Raw genomic sequence first — 13873 nt, 5'->3', positions numbered from 1 at the left:
GTAGTATTAATACTTACCTAATAAAATACATTTCCCCTAGTTTTCCTTGGCATGCAGCTCCCTGTCAAAACAATAGTCTAGATAAGTGTCAGGATTCACTTTTGTTTGTCAAAACCGAAATTTTCATGGCTGTAGGGGGAAAGGAGGAGTAAGTGAGCGCATGGGTTTACATGCTTAGGGTTGGCAGTCGTGACTTTTCTAGGCCTTGGCCTATCTCTCTTCTTTGGAGCATTTTTACCATGAGAACAAATGCCCTTGGGCAGTGGAAGCGCTTGGTCTGTAGGACAGAGCTGTGGTTGTGGCTGGAAAGTCCTTGATTTTTGTGTTCATCTGATATGGAATGCTTTAAGGAGAAGTCCAATAAAAAAAATAACTGATGCTGTGTTTCTAGGAGCTAATGTTCATGCCACCACAGCAACAGGAGATACAGCTTTGACCTATGCCTGTGAAAATGGACATACTGATGTTGCAGATGTGTTGCTTCAAGCTGGTGCTGATTTGGTAAGTTTTTTTTCCCATAAGATGTAGCAGAAATCTTTAATTTTAAACTTCATGTATCAAAAAGTGCTAAAGCTTGTGTACTTATAGACCAAGAACAAGATTTTTAGGATTTAAGATTTGTATATGGGTGTGAAAAGACATGTGAAAGAAGAATTAAAAAAAAAAAACCAAAAAGCAAAGAAACAAAAAAACCCTGTATAATCTGCTTGATCTAAAAGTGTAAGTGTTCTTATTTCCTAATCCTCGAGCTATTAAGTAAAAATATTAGCTGCAGCTTACACTTCTGACAGTTGATTACTTTGGATATGTTATATTGCTTAAAAGGATATATTCTACATTCCTGTATTTATTATGCCAGTTTATTCTTCCCAAACTCTTGTGGATGAGCCACTATGCATTTCAAGTGTGTTAGTAGTAGCAGCTGCTGCCCCTCTATTTCATTGTCCATCTCTGAACACGAGTCTCTTTGGTGTTCTTTTTGTATTGTTGTTTGCAAGAGTTAAACTAAGCAAATGCCTTTTAAATGACCAACATAATATAATCTCTTTTCCTTGTTCTAGAAGTCATTTCTTTCTTGCAACTCCTGTTTGTGTGTTCTTTTTTTTTTTTTTTCGATATCTGCTTTCACAGTGTTTGTATGTGTTTTTGCAATGCGTTTAACCTTTTTTTAATGCAATTATTTTTACTTTTCTGATACTATTCAGTGAGAGAGAAAATATCTTCAGCCACAGCAATAGGATTGTATGTTTTTTAGGCATTTAAACACAAATGACTCCTTAGCCTTCCACGCTAAGGCTGTGTTATTTATTTTTATATCTTGGCACATCTTTTGTTCCCTTCAGTGTCAGGTACGAACCAGGAGTCACTGTAGCATAGGTACGATAGATTTGGTTTTGTCTTTGTCAAGCAAAGAAAGGGATTTAAAAACAAATGTACATAGTGATTAAAAGGTAATAATCCATGAAGTTTCCAATGATCTGAGATTTTGGCAGAGAAATATAAATTAGAATGCATAAGCTCTTTAAAGGCGAGGGTCTGCTGCTGCTTCTTAAGGATCACTTTAAATTATTAATTTTTTACTATTTTTTTTCATCTCGCCGCTCAGGTGTGAACGGGTTATGTCGGGGCCGTGTTTGTAGCTTTTGGAATCTAGTTCTGGTCAGTACTGTTTAGACAGGCATTAGATTGTTCTCAAGCTTTATTTTATTGTGTTTTATTACACTGTCAATCAAAATGAGTAAGAAAGCTCTAGTAAGTAACGCAAGCTAAAATTGCTGTTAGTGGTAATTAGCTGTGGTCTATCCAAGTAAATATTGTTGAAACATCGCTTGGCGCGTGAAAGCAAAACTTTGGCTGTATAGCTGTTCTCCCCTTTTAAAATTCTGGTTGTAAGTAACAATTGGAAATTAAAAAGCAGTTTTAAAGTCTGTGACATGCAAGTTAAACCCTCTCTTTGGAAGGAAATGGAGCAAGGCCAAGTATTACAGGTGTAATCATGTTTAAACAGTGGCGTATCTCTTGCACTGTCCTGGCAGGGAACTCGAACTAAGAAACAGGAAGAGAGGTGTCAGAACTTCCAGCTGCAATCTGCTAAGTCAAGAAAGTACCTGGAAAAACGTAGAGATGCTTCAGCAGCTGCCTTGAGTTTTGACTAGTTTCAGACTTCGGTGTTGCTTTATTTATTCCAACCTGTTTTGAATGAATTTGCTGTGTTTTTTAATTGTTCTGAAGAAGATTCTTTGAGTGCATATATTTGACAATTGGCCTATGAAATTCCTTCTTTGGCAGTAACACAGAAGATGATTCTCCCAGATACCAGTTTTCATTAGGGATTTAAATGACATTAGATGATTTGACCAAGCTGTTGTGGGAAGTCTGCAGTGGAGCAAGGTGTTAACACAGGCTCCATCTAGTCTCTTAGACTGCTGCTCTGTCTGTCTTCACTCATCTAGTTAATTTTGCTGATAATTTTGTTCAATGACAGCACGTGGAAGTTCTTGGTGCTCTTCATTCCCGGCACACAAGGCAAAATGGCTCTGACAGGCCACTTCTCTGCCACGCGGCGCCGGGCCTGTGGTGCCCTGGAGCCTGTTGTGGTGTCCTGGGGCTCTACCACATGCCACGTTTTGCTTTTTTAGGGGGAGGGGGATGTGACTGTATTTAGGTTGTCGTTAGCGTTCAGTGTCTCGTGGGGGCTGTGTCGCCGCTCACCAGAGCGGGTTTGTTGGTCACAGCAATGGGGGCGGCGCGTTGCACACCCTTGGGCTGTGGCGCGAGGCCTTGCGACCACGAGGCCCGGAGGTGGCACCTGCAGCCGTGTTGGGAACGGCCTCCCCTGCCTGCTTTGCTTTCCCCCGAATCGTGCCCTGTTGTTCTGGCCCGTGAGGACCAGCAGTCCCAACCACGCTAGGGAGGCTGCTGAGGAGGAGCAAGCCGTGCTAGTGATTTGTGATGAGGCAGCCTCATGCCGGAGGTTGTTTCTTCACTGTGCTTCATTTACCAGCGGAGTTGTTGCCAGGGCTGAATTTTGTTGTTATGACTTTATTTGTGAGATGTCTACACATTCTCTTTTCTTTCAGACTGCGAGGGCAAGAAGCCCTTGAGGCTTCTTGAGGGTTTGTCGTCTTTTTAATTCTAGAGCGAGGAAAGGAAGTTTGATGCCTTTTCTCCCAAGTGTTCCTGAAAATGAGTACTGGCTGTTTGGCTCTGTTATGATCAGTTCTCTTGTTTCCTTCCTGGTTCATAGATCCTTTATTTCATGCATTGAAAAGCCTTTACTTTAAGATCTCAAAAGTTCTTTGCCTTTTGAAGTCTCTTTTCAGGTGCTAGGAGGTCAGGATTGGGCATGATTTGAGTTGTGGACTTTGAGGTTGCAGTGCTCTGCTTTTGGAGGAGAAGCAGCTTTTCTGCTGGATTAGCAAAGCCAGCAGAGAGCAGAAGTAGTCAGGCCTTTTGCAGCCTTGTGCTCATTGAAAACTGCACTTTTAACTTTGCTGGAATTAGCTATCCCACCTCCTCTACTGGGCTTTATCAATCTCAAAATAAGATTTTGAGCCAATCGCCAGTTTTCTGAAGAGTCACTTTGTGAGCAGTTTTACATGAACCAGGAGAACTGAAAGAAAATGATGGCTGAGATTAAACATTTTCTGGTTTGTGGCTCATTTTCCCTTCAAAATGCCTATGGCCAAGTTTTACTAGATGTGAACAATGCTGTAGAATGACTTCATCTTTTCCTTTCTTCAGGACAGCTGTTCACTTGTATATGTGGGTGTGTTTTTTTATTTTCTTTTGCTGAATTTGTATCTGCTTATCACTAATTGTTCATAGAGCCTTGCTCATTACCTCAGAAATTATCTTGGTGTTCTTGTGGAGGAGGTCTTCATGGACCAGGAAAATACATAACCCTTAAAGGGAAAGAGTTGGCCTCTCAAAATCTGTAGCAAAATTAGCCTACACCTCTTCTTGTTAGTATGTGTGTTTTGTTTATTTTTTATTTTTGACAAGTGTACAAGATACTTCTGAAAACTTCACTCTCTGGTTCTCTCTGTGCATTAGTTGCATTGTAGCTCTGTTGTCACCAGCAGGACTGCAGGTTTCCAGTGCCACAGTCTGAGCTTCTCTCGGGAGTGCAAAGGCAACCTCTACTCGTGTACAGACTTCAGGAGAGGGGCGCAGTACCTACTGCCTTTAGATTTTTGTGACAAGTAGCAGTAAAGTGTTGTATATGGGAACTCTGAAATACAATTAAGTGATTAAAGCAGTTTCTCTAAGCCATGGTGTTACTTAGTAGCCTCAGAGGAAAATAACCAGCCTTTCAATAATGTGGGTATTTGTCACTGTAGTGTAAAGCTTTGTCTAATCTCAAAGGTGAGGCTTGTATTTTATTTATTTATTTTATATAGAAGAGGTGTCAGTTCTTTTTCTGACTTTGCTAGCAGACACCTTACACAAGCTCTGAGCTGAAGACAGAATGTGCATGGTGTGCATACGTTCCCTCAAGAATTAGGACAATTGGTGGTATTTAATCAGGGGTAATATCTAACTTTTATTGTATGCCTTCCTATAGCTAAAAATGCATTTTGATGCCAGTTGCTCTTTTAAACTAGAATTCAGCTGGAATAAAATGCAGTATCCTGGAGATGCCAGTTGTCTTTTTGAAAGAGAGACTGCTTTTGACACAGTGCTTGCATCTTAACCTGTGTCAGCGTAGCTGAAAACCAAAAAGCTCTTGTTCTTCATTGGGCAGGAAGAAGATCCTAGCTTTTTATTTATTTATTTATTTATTTTTATCATCTGGGGAAGTACTCGGAAAAGAACTGTAAGTTTGGGCTTTCCAATCTGGGCTCCCCTGCAGCTTTTCTTGAGACTGTTACACAGGAGAGATGATGTAGCATTGGAGTTAACCTTTTCACTGCAAAATATGGGTGCTTTTATGCTGAAATTTAAGATGGATCAGAACCCCTAAGGGCAGCTTCATCATTCTGTTTTCACTTTAATCTGAGTTGCTCTTTCTGCAGCTTTTGCTAGAAATTCCCTGTGCAGCTTTGCTTGAATGACTAAAACCAGCTAACTGACATCCATGTAACTCCAACTGCAAAAATAAGGGCATGCCAAACTACCCCCTGGCTCTTCCTCATGTGCTTAAGCACCATTTTTACAGGCAGACTCTTTGTCATTGCAGAGATGGTTGCTTTACGTTCAGCTGATCACAAATTAACATCCCTTATTCTAACCTGTTCCTTAATTAGAAGCTGTTTTCTTTATGTGCATGACACACTGCATGCTTGTTGCAGTGTGCATAAGGCAGCATTTAAACATCTACGTGTATAGCCAATACTTTAATTACGGATTTGAGTAAAGCCATGATGGTGAGAACTATTTTATCTTGATTTGAGAAGTTGTGTTTTTCCTATACAGTTTTCTTGAACCACTGGGGGAAGGATGGGGATTCCAGGTCCTTTAGACCTGGCCACCAGCCTTATATAATAAAGTGGGAAGGTAGTAAGGACACCCCAACCTAAATTCTTGTACTTAACACCTTTTGGTTGTCATTGGGCAATCTCTAGATGATGTGAAGTATGGCGGAAACCTTCTCTTTTGGCAGTAGTGAAAAGTCATCTTGTATTTAACCAGTTGCTGTGTGTAACCCTTGTGCTCTCTGTGAATCTGAATGGCTTCTGGTAGGAATGAGATCTGCCTTGCTTGCTCTTACCTTTGTGCTTTCAGCAAAGCAGTGTTCTTAAACTTTCAGCTTGTGAAGCTGATTGGTTTAAGTTCCCAATCCAGGTCTTCATGACCAAGAATGACATTTATTTGTAGAATAAGAGCCGTGAGTTCTTCTTTTTCCTTCCGCAGGACAAGCAGGAGGACTTAAAGAAGACTATTTTGGAGGGCATAGAGACGGGCAAGCATCAGGTGAGGTTGACCTTTGATGCTTGTAAGCTGCAACCTCAGAATACATGCTAATGACAAGAGTGGCTTTAAGGCATTGATTTTTTTTTCAAAAATACAAAAACTTGCTGTATAGACTCGAAGTGTCTTCCTTGTGCTGCTTTTTTTCTTCTACTGGGTTTTTTAAACCCTATTAAAAAAAAATCCACAAAAAACCCCCCAAAACCTCACCCTTCACATATTCAACATGCTCTGTCATTGAGCTACTTCCCAGGTGGCTTTGTTGCTTGTTAAACTTGATGCTAAACATCTCTACCTTCCTGTATCATCTCCCTTTCTCAGATATTTGCTTTAAAGCAGGTTTGGAGATGAGTTTTAGATGCCTGTGAAATACTCGATTGCTGTGTGTCACAGGAGAGGGGTCTGAGGTGATTAGGTTTATTACTGCTGGAGTGCTGCATTTTTTGATAAGACTTCAATCTCAAAAAACAGAAAAGTGGCACAGTATTAAGAACTATTTTACTTGTTTTGTTGTTGTCTTGCCTCAAAAAAAAATCTGCAAATCATTTTGCTTAGAGTAGAAGATTTGAGATTTTGGTTAAGTGAATCTGAAAAACTGAATCTTATCATTGACCAGAGAAGCCAGTTAAAAAATACAAGTGTTAGACCTTTACTTTGAAACTGCAACTTTTTTTCTGAAATTCTAGACAACATATATAGCATCACAAACAAACCCAAGAAAAATATCCCAATGAGTAACGCTGGTGAAACATTAGCACACTTTTGGATCTCTAAAATAGAATAGCTGAAAAAAATGGCAAACTTACAACATAACTGATATTGAAAAGAGTTGGAATGAAGAATAAGAGAATGTTATTGAGGATCATTCAAGATACTTCAGAGAGCAGAACAAAAGCAACATCATCAGAAGTATAGATTTGCCTGGGAGGGAAATAATTGTTGATTATGGGACTCTCATCTATCTCTTTTTGAGTCCTTGTGAAAAAAAGTGCAGATAATGTAAACATTTGAGTTGGGAAATTTTCCTGTTTTTCCCTCCCTATCCACTACTCAAACTTATCCCTAGTTCTTCTCAAGCATCTTTCTATCCAAAAGAATTAGCAGGAGAGCAGATTACTGAAGTGCTTAGTGAATAATTTTTCTAGTCCAAGCTGGTAGAGGCTTTCTCCTTTATACCTCTTCCAGATCACATCGACTACATAATTTGCCAGGATTAGGATAACGAAGGGATAAGGTAAGGTGCTGTGGTGAGGTGACAGAGCAGGGGAGGTCGTGTTTTTGGAGATGAGCCCTCTTTGCTACTTGTCGTTGTGATTAGAAGGTGACTCCTTGCATATACTTTCCCTTAACGTAAGGAGGAGGTGCGTTGCGGAAGGGAGTGGGCGATGCTGTTGGAGAACGCTCGCGTTCTGGCCTTGGTTAACTGCCCACGGCAGCTTCAAAAAAGGTCGTTAGAAACTTTTGGCAATTTCAGGGCAAGAAGAGGATGCGAGTAGGCAAAGGCATTGGACAACCATAACTTACTGTTTTGGTTTAATCTAGGTATCAGTCAGTAGAACTTGGGTTGTTGCCGTCTGTTAGCCTCTAAGAAGGCTACATAGAGAGCTAGAACCATAGAATTTCATTTTAAAGAGTAACATTTCTGCATCTTCTGATATGAAAAATGCTGTCAAAATAGGATAACTTTTGAAGATCTGCAGCAGTTAGCGGGCAAATGGTTTAGTGTGGATGGCACTGCACGTGTTTGAAGTATTGAGGACCAAGCTGTGCCTGCATGATGAAGTGGCAGTTTATGAGGCTGGTTTGGGTGATTGCATTGTGTTTACATAAGGAAACTTTCTGACATCCGTATTGAAGTTTTTGACAGTGAGATCTCTTTAGAAGGGAGAATTTTGTTGCAAATAGTGGCACTTTACTAGTCATCTAAATTACATTTGTATGTAATATAGAATGGTCTGTCATTTCCTTGGATACAACCAAGCTGAGCTGAAATACATTTTGCCATTTGCAATCTTGTTTCAATAGGGTTTTAATGAAATGTGTTAGAAATTTGGGGGGCAGTAGCATTCTGGTCATGCTCAGTCAGTGAAATTATATTTTCTTTGCATCTGCTCTGCTTGTCTGCAGTACTGGGATTCACCATGTGTGAGACTAGCAGCAGCACTTAGCTTTTAATGGTCTAATTAAGACAGGGAAAGTTACGGCAAATACCAGAGAAGGTAATGCCAGGAGAGATGAAGGGTATACTGCTAATTCTTGCACATCATAAGGCTGTACACTGAATATTTGCAGGACATGGGAAGGTAATAGTGATGTACTAAAAGCGTGTCTGTGTTTGTGCACAGCTAAGCAGTTGTTCACCTTGGGAGCAGAGCGTAGCTGTTCCCAAACAGGCAGCTGACTCCAGCAGCAGGTCCATGTCCCAGCTGGCTGCATGCGACTGTGCGTACGCCACTGGCTCTGGCTTTGCTCCCACGGGGAAAGCCAAGGAGCGGGAGCGCCGCGGCGGAGCTCAAACCTGCGTGGTGAAGCGACGCAGTGCCCGGGCCAAGGGACAGCAGCAGGAGCTCCTGGCCTTTCCCACGCGCAGGGGAGTGTCAGTGTGACCTGCAGCGTGGCGAGGGGTGGTGTGTGCTGCAATGCAGCCGGCAACACAGCCGGAGATACTCGGCCCTGGGACGCATGGGAAGTTTTCGGGAATACTGAAGCGTAGGGAAAGGAACTGATTGATTCCGTCAAGTCTGCTCTTGTCCTCTCTATTTGTAAATGGCAATATCATCTCCTGTCAGGACTAAATGTTAATTTTCATTGTCGAACGTACATGTCATTTCAGAATTAAATAGTGAATTTAGAGCTTTGCTTCCCAGATATTTTTAAAAAAGAAACAAAAAACTGCAATCCTAGTGTATTATTGATCAGACTGAATTTGAGGCCTGCAAATATGAACGCTCTCAGGAAGATGATATTCTCTTCCCGTTTTGCAGTGGGAGGGTTGGGATGTGTTAGCGTTCTTTGGGATATCAACCATGTCTGCATAACAGGCAGATTTTCTTCCTCTGTGACTTCTTTATTACAGTGGTATCCAACCATAGCTCTCCAGTTTTCCGAATTCTTTTTAATTACAAAATCTTTCCTGTCATCTGTTACTCTTTTCCTCTGGTCGTATCATCAGCAATGCCCAAGTCATCCTTCTGTCCTCCTAACGCTTTTTTTTTCCCCTCCAGTTATTTTCTCCAGAGATTTTTTCGACCTGCATTGAAGGATATGCAGGCAACCAAATAAGCACCAGAAACAATCGTCTTTTAAAAATACTTACATTTTGTACACGTCAGCCATTATTTCAGTTTTAAAGATCTGGCATGCAGTGTAGAGCAGTAGTGAGAACCGTTACCCTGAAACATCACTTATTCGTGTACTTTATGACACAGGATGATCCTTGCGTTAAATACTTACATGTAAATCAGGGAAATTCCTTGTATGACTAGCAGTACGGATGCGACCTTCCGGGTTTGGACAGTGTGCTGCAGTGAGTGCTAGCATGGTCATGAACTACGCTGATAATGAATCTCATGAATTTAGGAGGTAGTTCTTCTATTGGGACTGAATTTTTGGCCCTATAAGCAGATGTTTCAACACTTGAAACTGGTCAAGCGTTTGCTCATTTATGCAACATCTGTTTTCTCTCCTTTGTGATAGGAGCATGAATCTGAAGGTGGGAGGACCCCGCTAATGAAGGCTGCAAGAGCTGGTCATTTATGCACTGTGCAATTCCTTATTAGCAAAGGTATTTTTCTTTTTCTTTTTCTTTTTTCCAATCAATTTATGATACATAAACAATGGATCACACAAGTTTTTGCTTGTTTGTTTTTTTTCCTGCTCCATTGTATAAATTAACACATACCTTTGCGGTATGGCACACATAGTCTGTTTCTATATTTAAAAAAAAAAAAAAAAAGGAAATCAATAAAAAAGGAAATCAAGTACTATCTGAAACGATAAAGGTAATGTCATATGCCAGCACGGTAATTGCTTAGGACCACAGTGGTTTGTTGAACACACTAAGTCTTTGGACAGCATCCCATGTCACACAACTTCATGTCGCCTGCTGTTACTGTATTGCTGCTACCTGGTCTTTACAAGATGACCAGGAATCTGTTGAAGAGCTGCTAGTTTTGCTTTCACCCCAGAAAAATGTTACAAATGAGGATGACCAGGAGAGACTATCTTACCTTTGTTCCAGAAAATGTCATATTTCTTGATATTTTCAGGATTTCCTGAAGTTTAATGTGCTAATGAGATATTCCTCTTGTAGGTGCCAATGTTAACAGGGCTACAGCTAACAATGACCACACGGTGGTGTCGCTGGCGTGTGCGGGAGGCCACCTGGCAGTCGTTGAGCTCCTCCTGGCTCATGGTGCAGATCCCACTCATCGGCTGAAGGTATTCGCTTACCTACTTATTTCCTGTCCTTATTAACCTGTAGCTAAAGCGCCACATGGTGGATTGTATCCACTAGCTGGTGAATGTGCCATTTTAATTCGTATTTTACATGATGCAACTGGTTTTCATATTACGGCTTTTATTTCCAAAATCTCACTTCAGGATGGCTCCACAATGCTCATCGAGGCCGCTAAAGGAGGACATACAAATGTCGTTTCTTACTTGCTGGATTACCCAAATAATGTTTTGTCAGTTCCTGCAGCAGACCTGTCTCAGCTCACGCCACCGTCTCAGGATCAGTCTCAGGTAAGGCATAAAGATTTTTTTGGTTTTCAATGTCTTGGGGAAACACTTCCCCTGTATGTAACTTCTCAAGCTTATTAGATGCAGGCAAATACAGTGGAAAGGAAAAATCAAAGCTGTGCATCTAAATGATAGAGTTAGAAAGTTGATTGGTGGTATTTGTCTGCAGTGTCCTGAAAATTATATAAACTTTTTGTTACACTTTCTGCTCTTAAATGGGATAGTCTTAAGCCTAGTATGATAAAAGAATTTGTTTCTTCTATTTCATTTGCTCAGTATTTTGTTTCAGGAATTCTAAAGCCTCATGACCTCTCAAATGTCATTATTGCTTCTGGTTGTTGCATGAAAAAAAATACGTATTGCATAAATGTGCAATTTTCCAAGCAGTCTGAGAAGCAGATTTCTAATAGAATTAATTGATAAAAATCCTAAAGGTGTTAACAATGTTACAGTTTACCCAGTCCAGTGTTTTTGAGCAGAATACAGATTTGAACACTGATGGGACATGAGGTTCTCTTCCTGAAAAGTAAGTTTGGTGGTAGGCAAGGAATAACAGTGCTCACTTTGACATGTTACCAGAAAGAAAATGCCATGGAATGTGTTTGCCAAGAGGCAGCATGGCCTTCCCAGGTTAGGGAAGAGGTCTACTCTAGAACAAGTATGTTAACACCTCACCACGGGGTCCGCTCCAGAGGCTGTTGTCTGAGTGTGTGTCTGTGGCTTTGTTTTAAGGTTCCACGTGTCCCGGTGCACACGCTTGCTATGGTTGTCCCTCCCCAGGAGCCTGACAGAACCCCTCAAGAGAACTCGCCACCTCTCTTGGGAGTGGTGAAAGGTTAGTATGCAGCCCCTTGGAGAATACCCAACGTGGAGGCTTAGAGGCTGGGGAAAAGTTTGAGTGCTTATATATAGTGTAGTCCCCTCCAACCCTTAAACGCTTTTAATGAAGGTATAACTTAAATCTAAACATATTTCACGCAGTATGTAGTTTTTACTTACTTTCTTGTTTACCACAATATAGGAGCAGAGGTTACGGAAGATGCTTGTTCTGATGATTATGGTAACTGCCATAGTCCTGACTGATCGAAACATGAGTGAACTGTAGGTGTGGTGACTTTAAATACTGCACACTGATCATCTAGAGTAGTTGCAGCTCTTATCCATGAACTTGATATGTTGACTTCTTTTCCTCTTTCTAAAATAGCTGCACAAGCAAGTTGACATTATAGAGCCCCAGTGCAGATCTACTTGGAGGGAAACTTCTTTTGTGTTAGTGGTAGTTCTTATAAGGTAATTACTAGGTAATTACTACAAGTAATATTCACATCAGCATTTTTGCTCTGAACACAGCTAAAACAGTTAAAAATACTTTGCCCGGTTCAGCAGTTCATTACCAGCCATGGATTCTGTACTGACTTCTTCACTTCTGATAAGGAAACTCTCGTAGAGAGAGAGAGAAGCTGATTCTTTAATGGAAAGTTTAAAAGTTGAAAAAATCACCACTGTTAATGACTTCCTGCTTTGGTTTTTGTTTGTTTTCCTTTATTTTTTGGAGAGATTGAATATTGCAGTGTACAAAGTTCTGTTAGCTTGCTGGGCTTAATTCCTTAATTTGGAAGTCCTTGTTGCTTCCTCAAACAAACAAAACGGAAACCTGGAGCACAAATAAACAGAAAAGATTGTGTGCCTGATGGTGTTTAAATCCTTGACTCTTTAGCCCTCCATGCTATGTATTGCTAATTGATGTACAGTTCTCTTTTCAAAAATAGTTATTGTACAGTTTTCCTATACCTTAACGTCCATAGAATATTTTACTATTTTGGAGTCTATAAAATGTTATACAAAAATGGAAGGAATATGGAACTTCTGATGCAAATAAAACTGGAAAAAGTGTGTGCTGGCACGTGTGCTGGTATATTGGGAATGGATTTTATGATGCATGGGAATCAGTGTAAGGTTAGTTGATAGTGAGTCCGAAGACTAAAATATAACCTTGAAGTCTGGCAATATTTAATCAAATCATAAAATGCAGATAATTGTAGTTTAAGAAGTAGATTACATCCAAAAGGTATTATAAATGTCAGTGCATGTTTCAGGCATCTGTTTAGCAGCAGTGTGTTCTTGGAACTCGCACTGGAGATGCAGTCCCCAGCGTTTCAGAACATGCCTCAGGTGTGTTGGCCAGGAGTGATGTGGGCCACGTTGGACGAGCTCTAGTAATCTCAAATGTGCTTCTAGACGAGTGAAGTCTTCCTGCAAAGCCTGTCCATAAAAGCCTTCTTGCATCTGCAGGCTTTAGCGTAAAAAAGATTTTTGTGTTAAACCCGGCGATGGTTGTAATTAAAGCACTGCGATGCTTTAACTTTGGTTCTTAACTTCTGATACACAAATGGCTTCAATGTACCAGATTTCAGTGTAGGATTTGTATGTTGGAAGTTTCTGGATAAACTTAGCCCCTTAGGGAATGCAGGGGGACAGGCAGCCTTTTTAGCCTCAGCTTAGTCTGTGTGATACCATCTGTACCAGTTTTGCAAGAGTAACGGTGATTTAATTTTGAATGCCATCATTATCCTTTAGTGGATTAATGTGGTTTATGAAATAGTTGCTCTCTCAACAGTTGTTTTGGCAATTGAAATAATAGCAATGTTTAGCAGTAAGGGAAAAGAAAAACGCTTCAGAGCTGACAATGGATCTAGGGACGTTCAGCTGAATGTGCTGTGGGGAGCTGGAAAACCTCACAGAGAAGAATAATCAAAATAAATGCAGGAAAAGGGAGAGTGGACCCTACAGCCGATGCCATGACGTGAGCCTGAGCTCCGCGTGCTGCCCTTTGGTGCCAGCCTGGCACCCGTGCCCTGAGTGTCACCTCCAGGGATAGTCAGGTCTCGCATGCGGGAACACGTTTCTTCTCCCCCCACACCTTATTTTTTTCTTTCTCTCTGTATTTTTCCTTGTCTCTTTAAGCTTTGGCACTGAGCACTTAGACTTCTTGCAAGGCAAGCGGAGGTGGGAGGGTGACTGAGGAGCTGTCCTGAACTGATTCTCCTGGTGTCTAGCCAGGGTTGTTTTTCCCTTGCTGGGACTGGTTGTTCTCACCCCTCACTCCTCCACGGCCCTGCAGGGCATCCCCGTAAACTTGAGAATTTTTGAGGGCTGTTTTAAGCTATGACATAGAGCCGTGCCAGCGAGCATCTCCCATTCCCCCATGCTAAATTTT

The 13873-nt window shown here is 41.0% G+C and overlaps 1 protein-coding gene across 9 annotated transcripts in view; it reads left to right on the top strand.

The window, feature by feature from the left end:
- Positions 1-13873, top strand: part of ANKHD1 (ankyrin repeat and KH domain containing 1) — a 117471-nt gene that overhangs the window by 55116 nt on the left and 48482 nt on the right. For 6 of the 9 annotated variants that reach the window (XM_088522663.1, XM_088522661.1, XM_088522660.1 and 3 more), the window contains exons 10-15: positions 392-501; positions 5857-5916; positions 9610-9697; positions 10226-10353; positions 10516-10659; positions 11389-11491. In XM_088522663.1, the coding sequence (XP_088378789.1) occupies positions 392-501; positions 5857-5916; positions 9610-9697; positions 10226-10353; positions 10516-10659; positions 11389-11491 (633 nt within the window). Of the gene's footprint in view, positions 1-391; positions 502-5856; positions 5934-9609; positions 9698-10225; positions 10354-10515; positions 10660-11388; positions 11492-13873 lie in introns of those variants that run through there. The other 3 variants (XM_088522662.1, XM_088522665.1, XM_088522666.1) reach the window with 2 other exon arrangements.

The sequence above is a fragment of the Tinamus guttatus genome, unplaced genomic scaffold, assembly GCF_059628265.1.
Source record: "Tinamus guttatus ecotype Peru unplaced genomic scaffold, ASM5962826v1 Tinamus_guttatus_pri_ptg000155l, whole genome shotgun sequence".
Taxonomy (NCBI): Eukaryota; Metazoa; Chordata; class Aves; order Tinamiformes; family Tinamidae; genus Tinamus; species Tinamus guttatus.
Note: the sequence above shows the minus strand (reverse complement) of the source record. Positions and strands in the feature narration are given on the sequence as shown.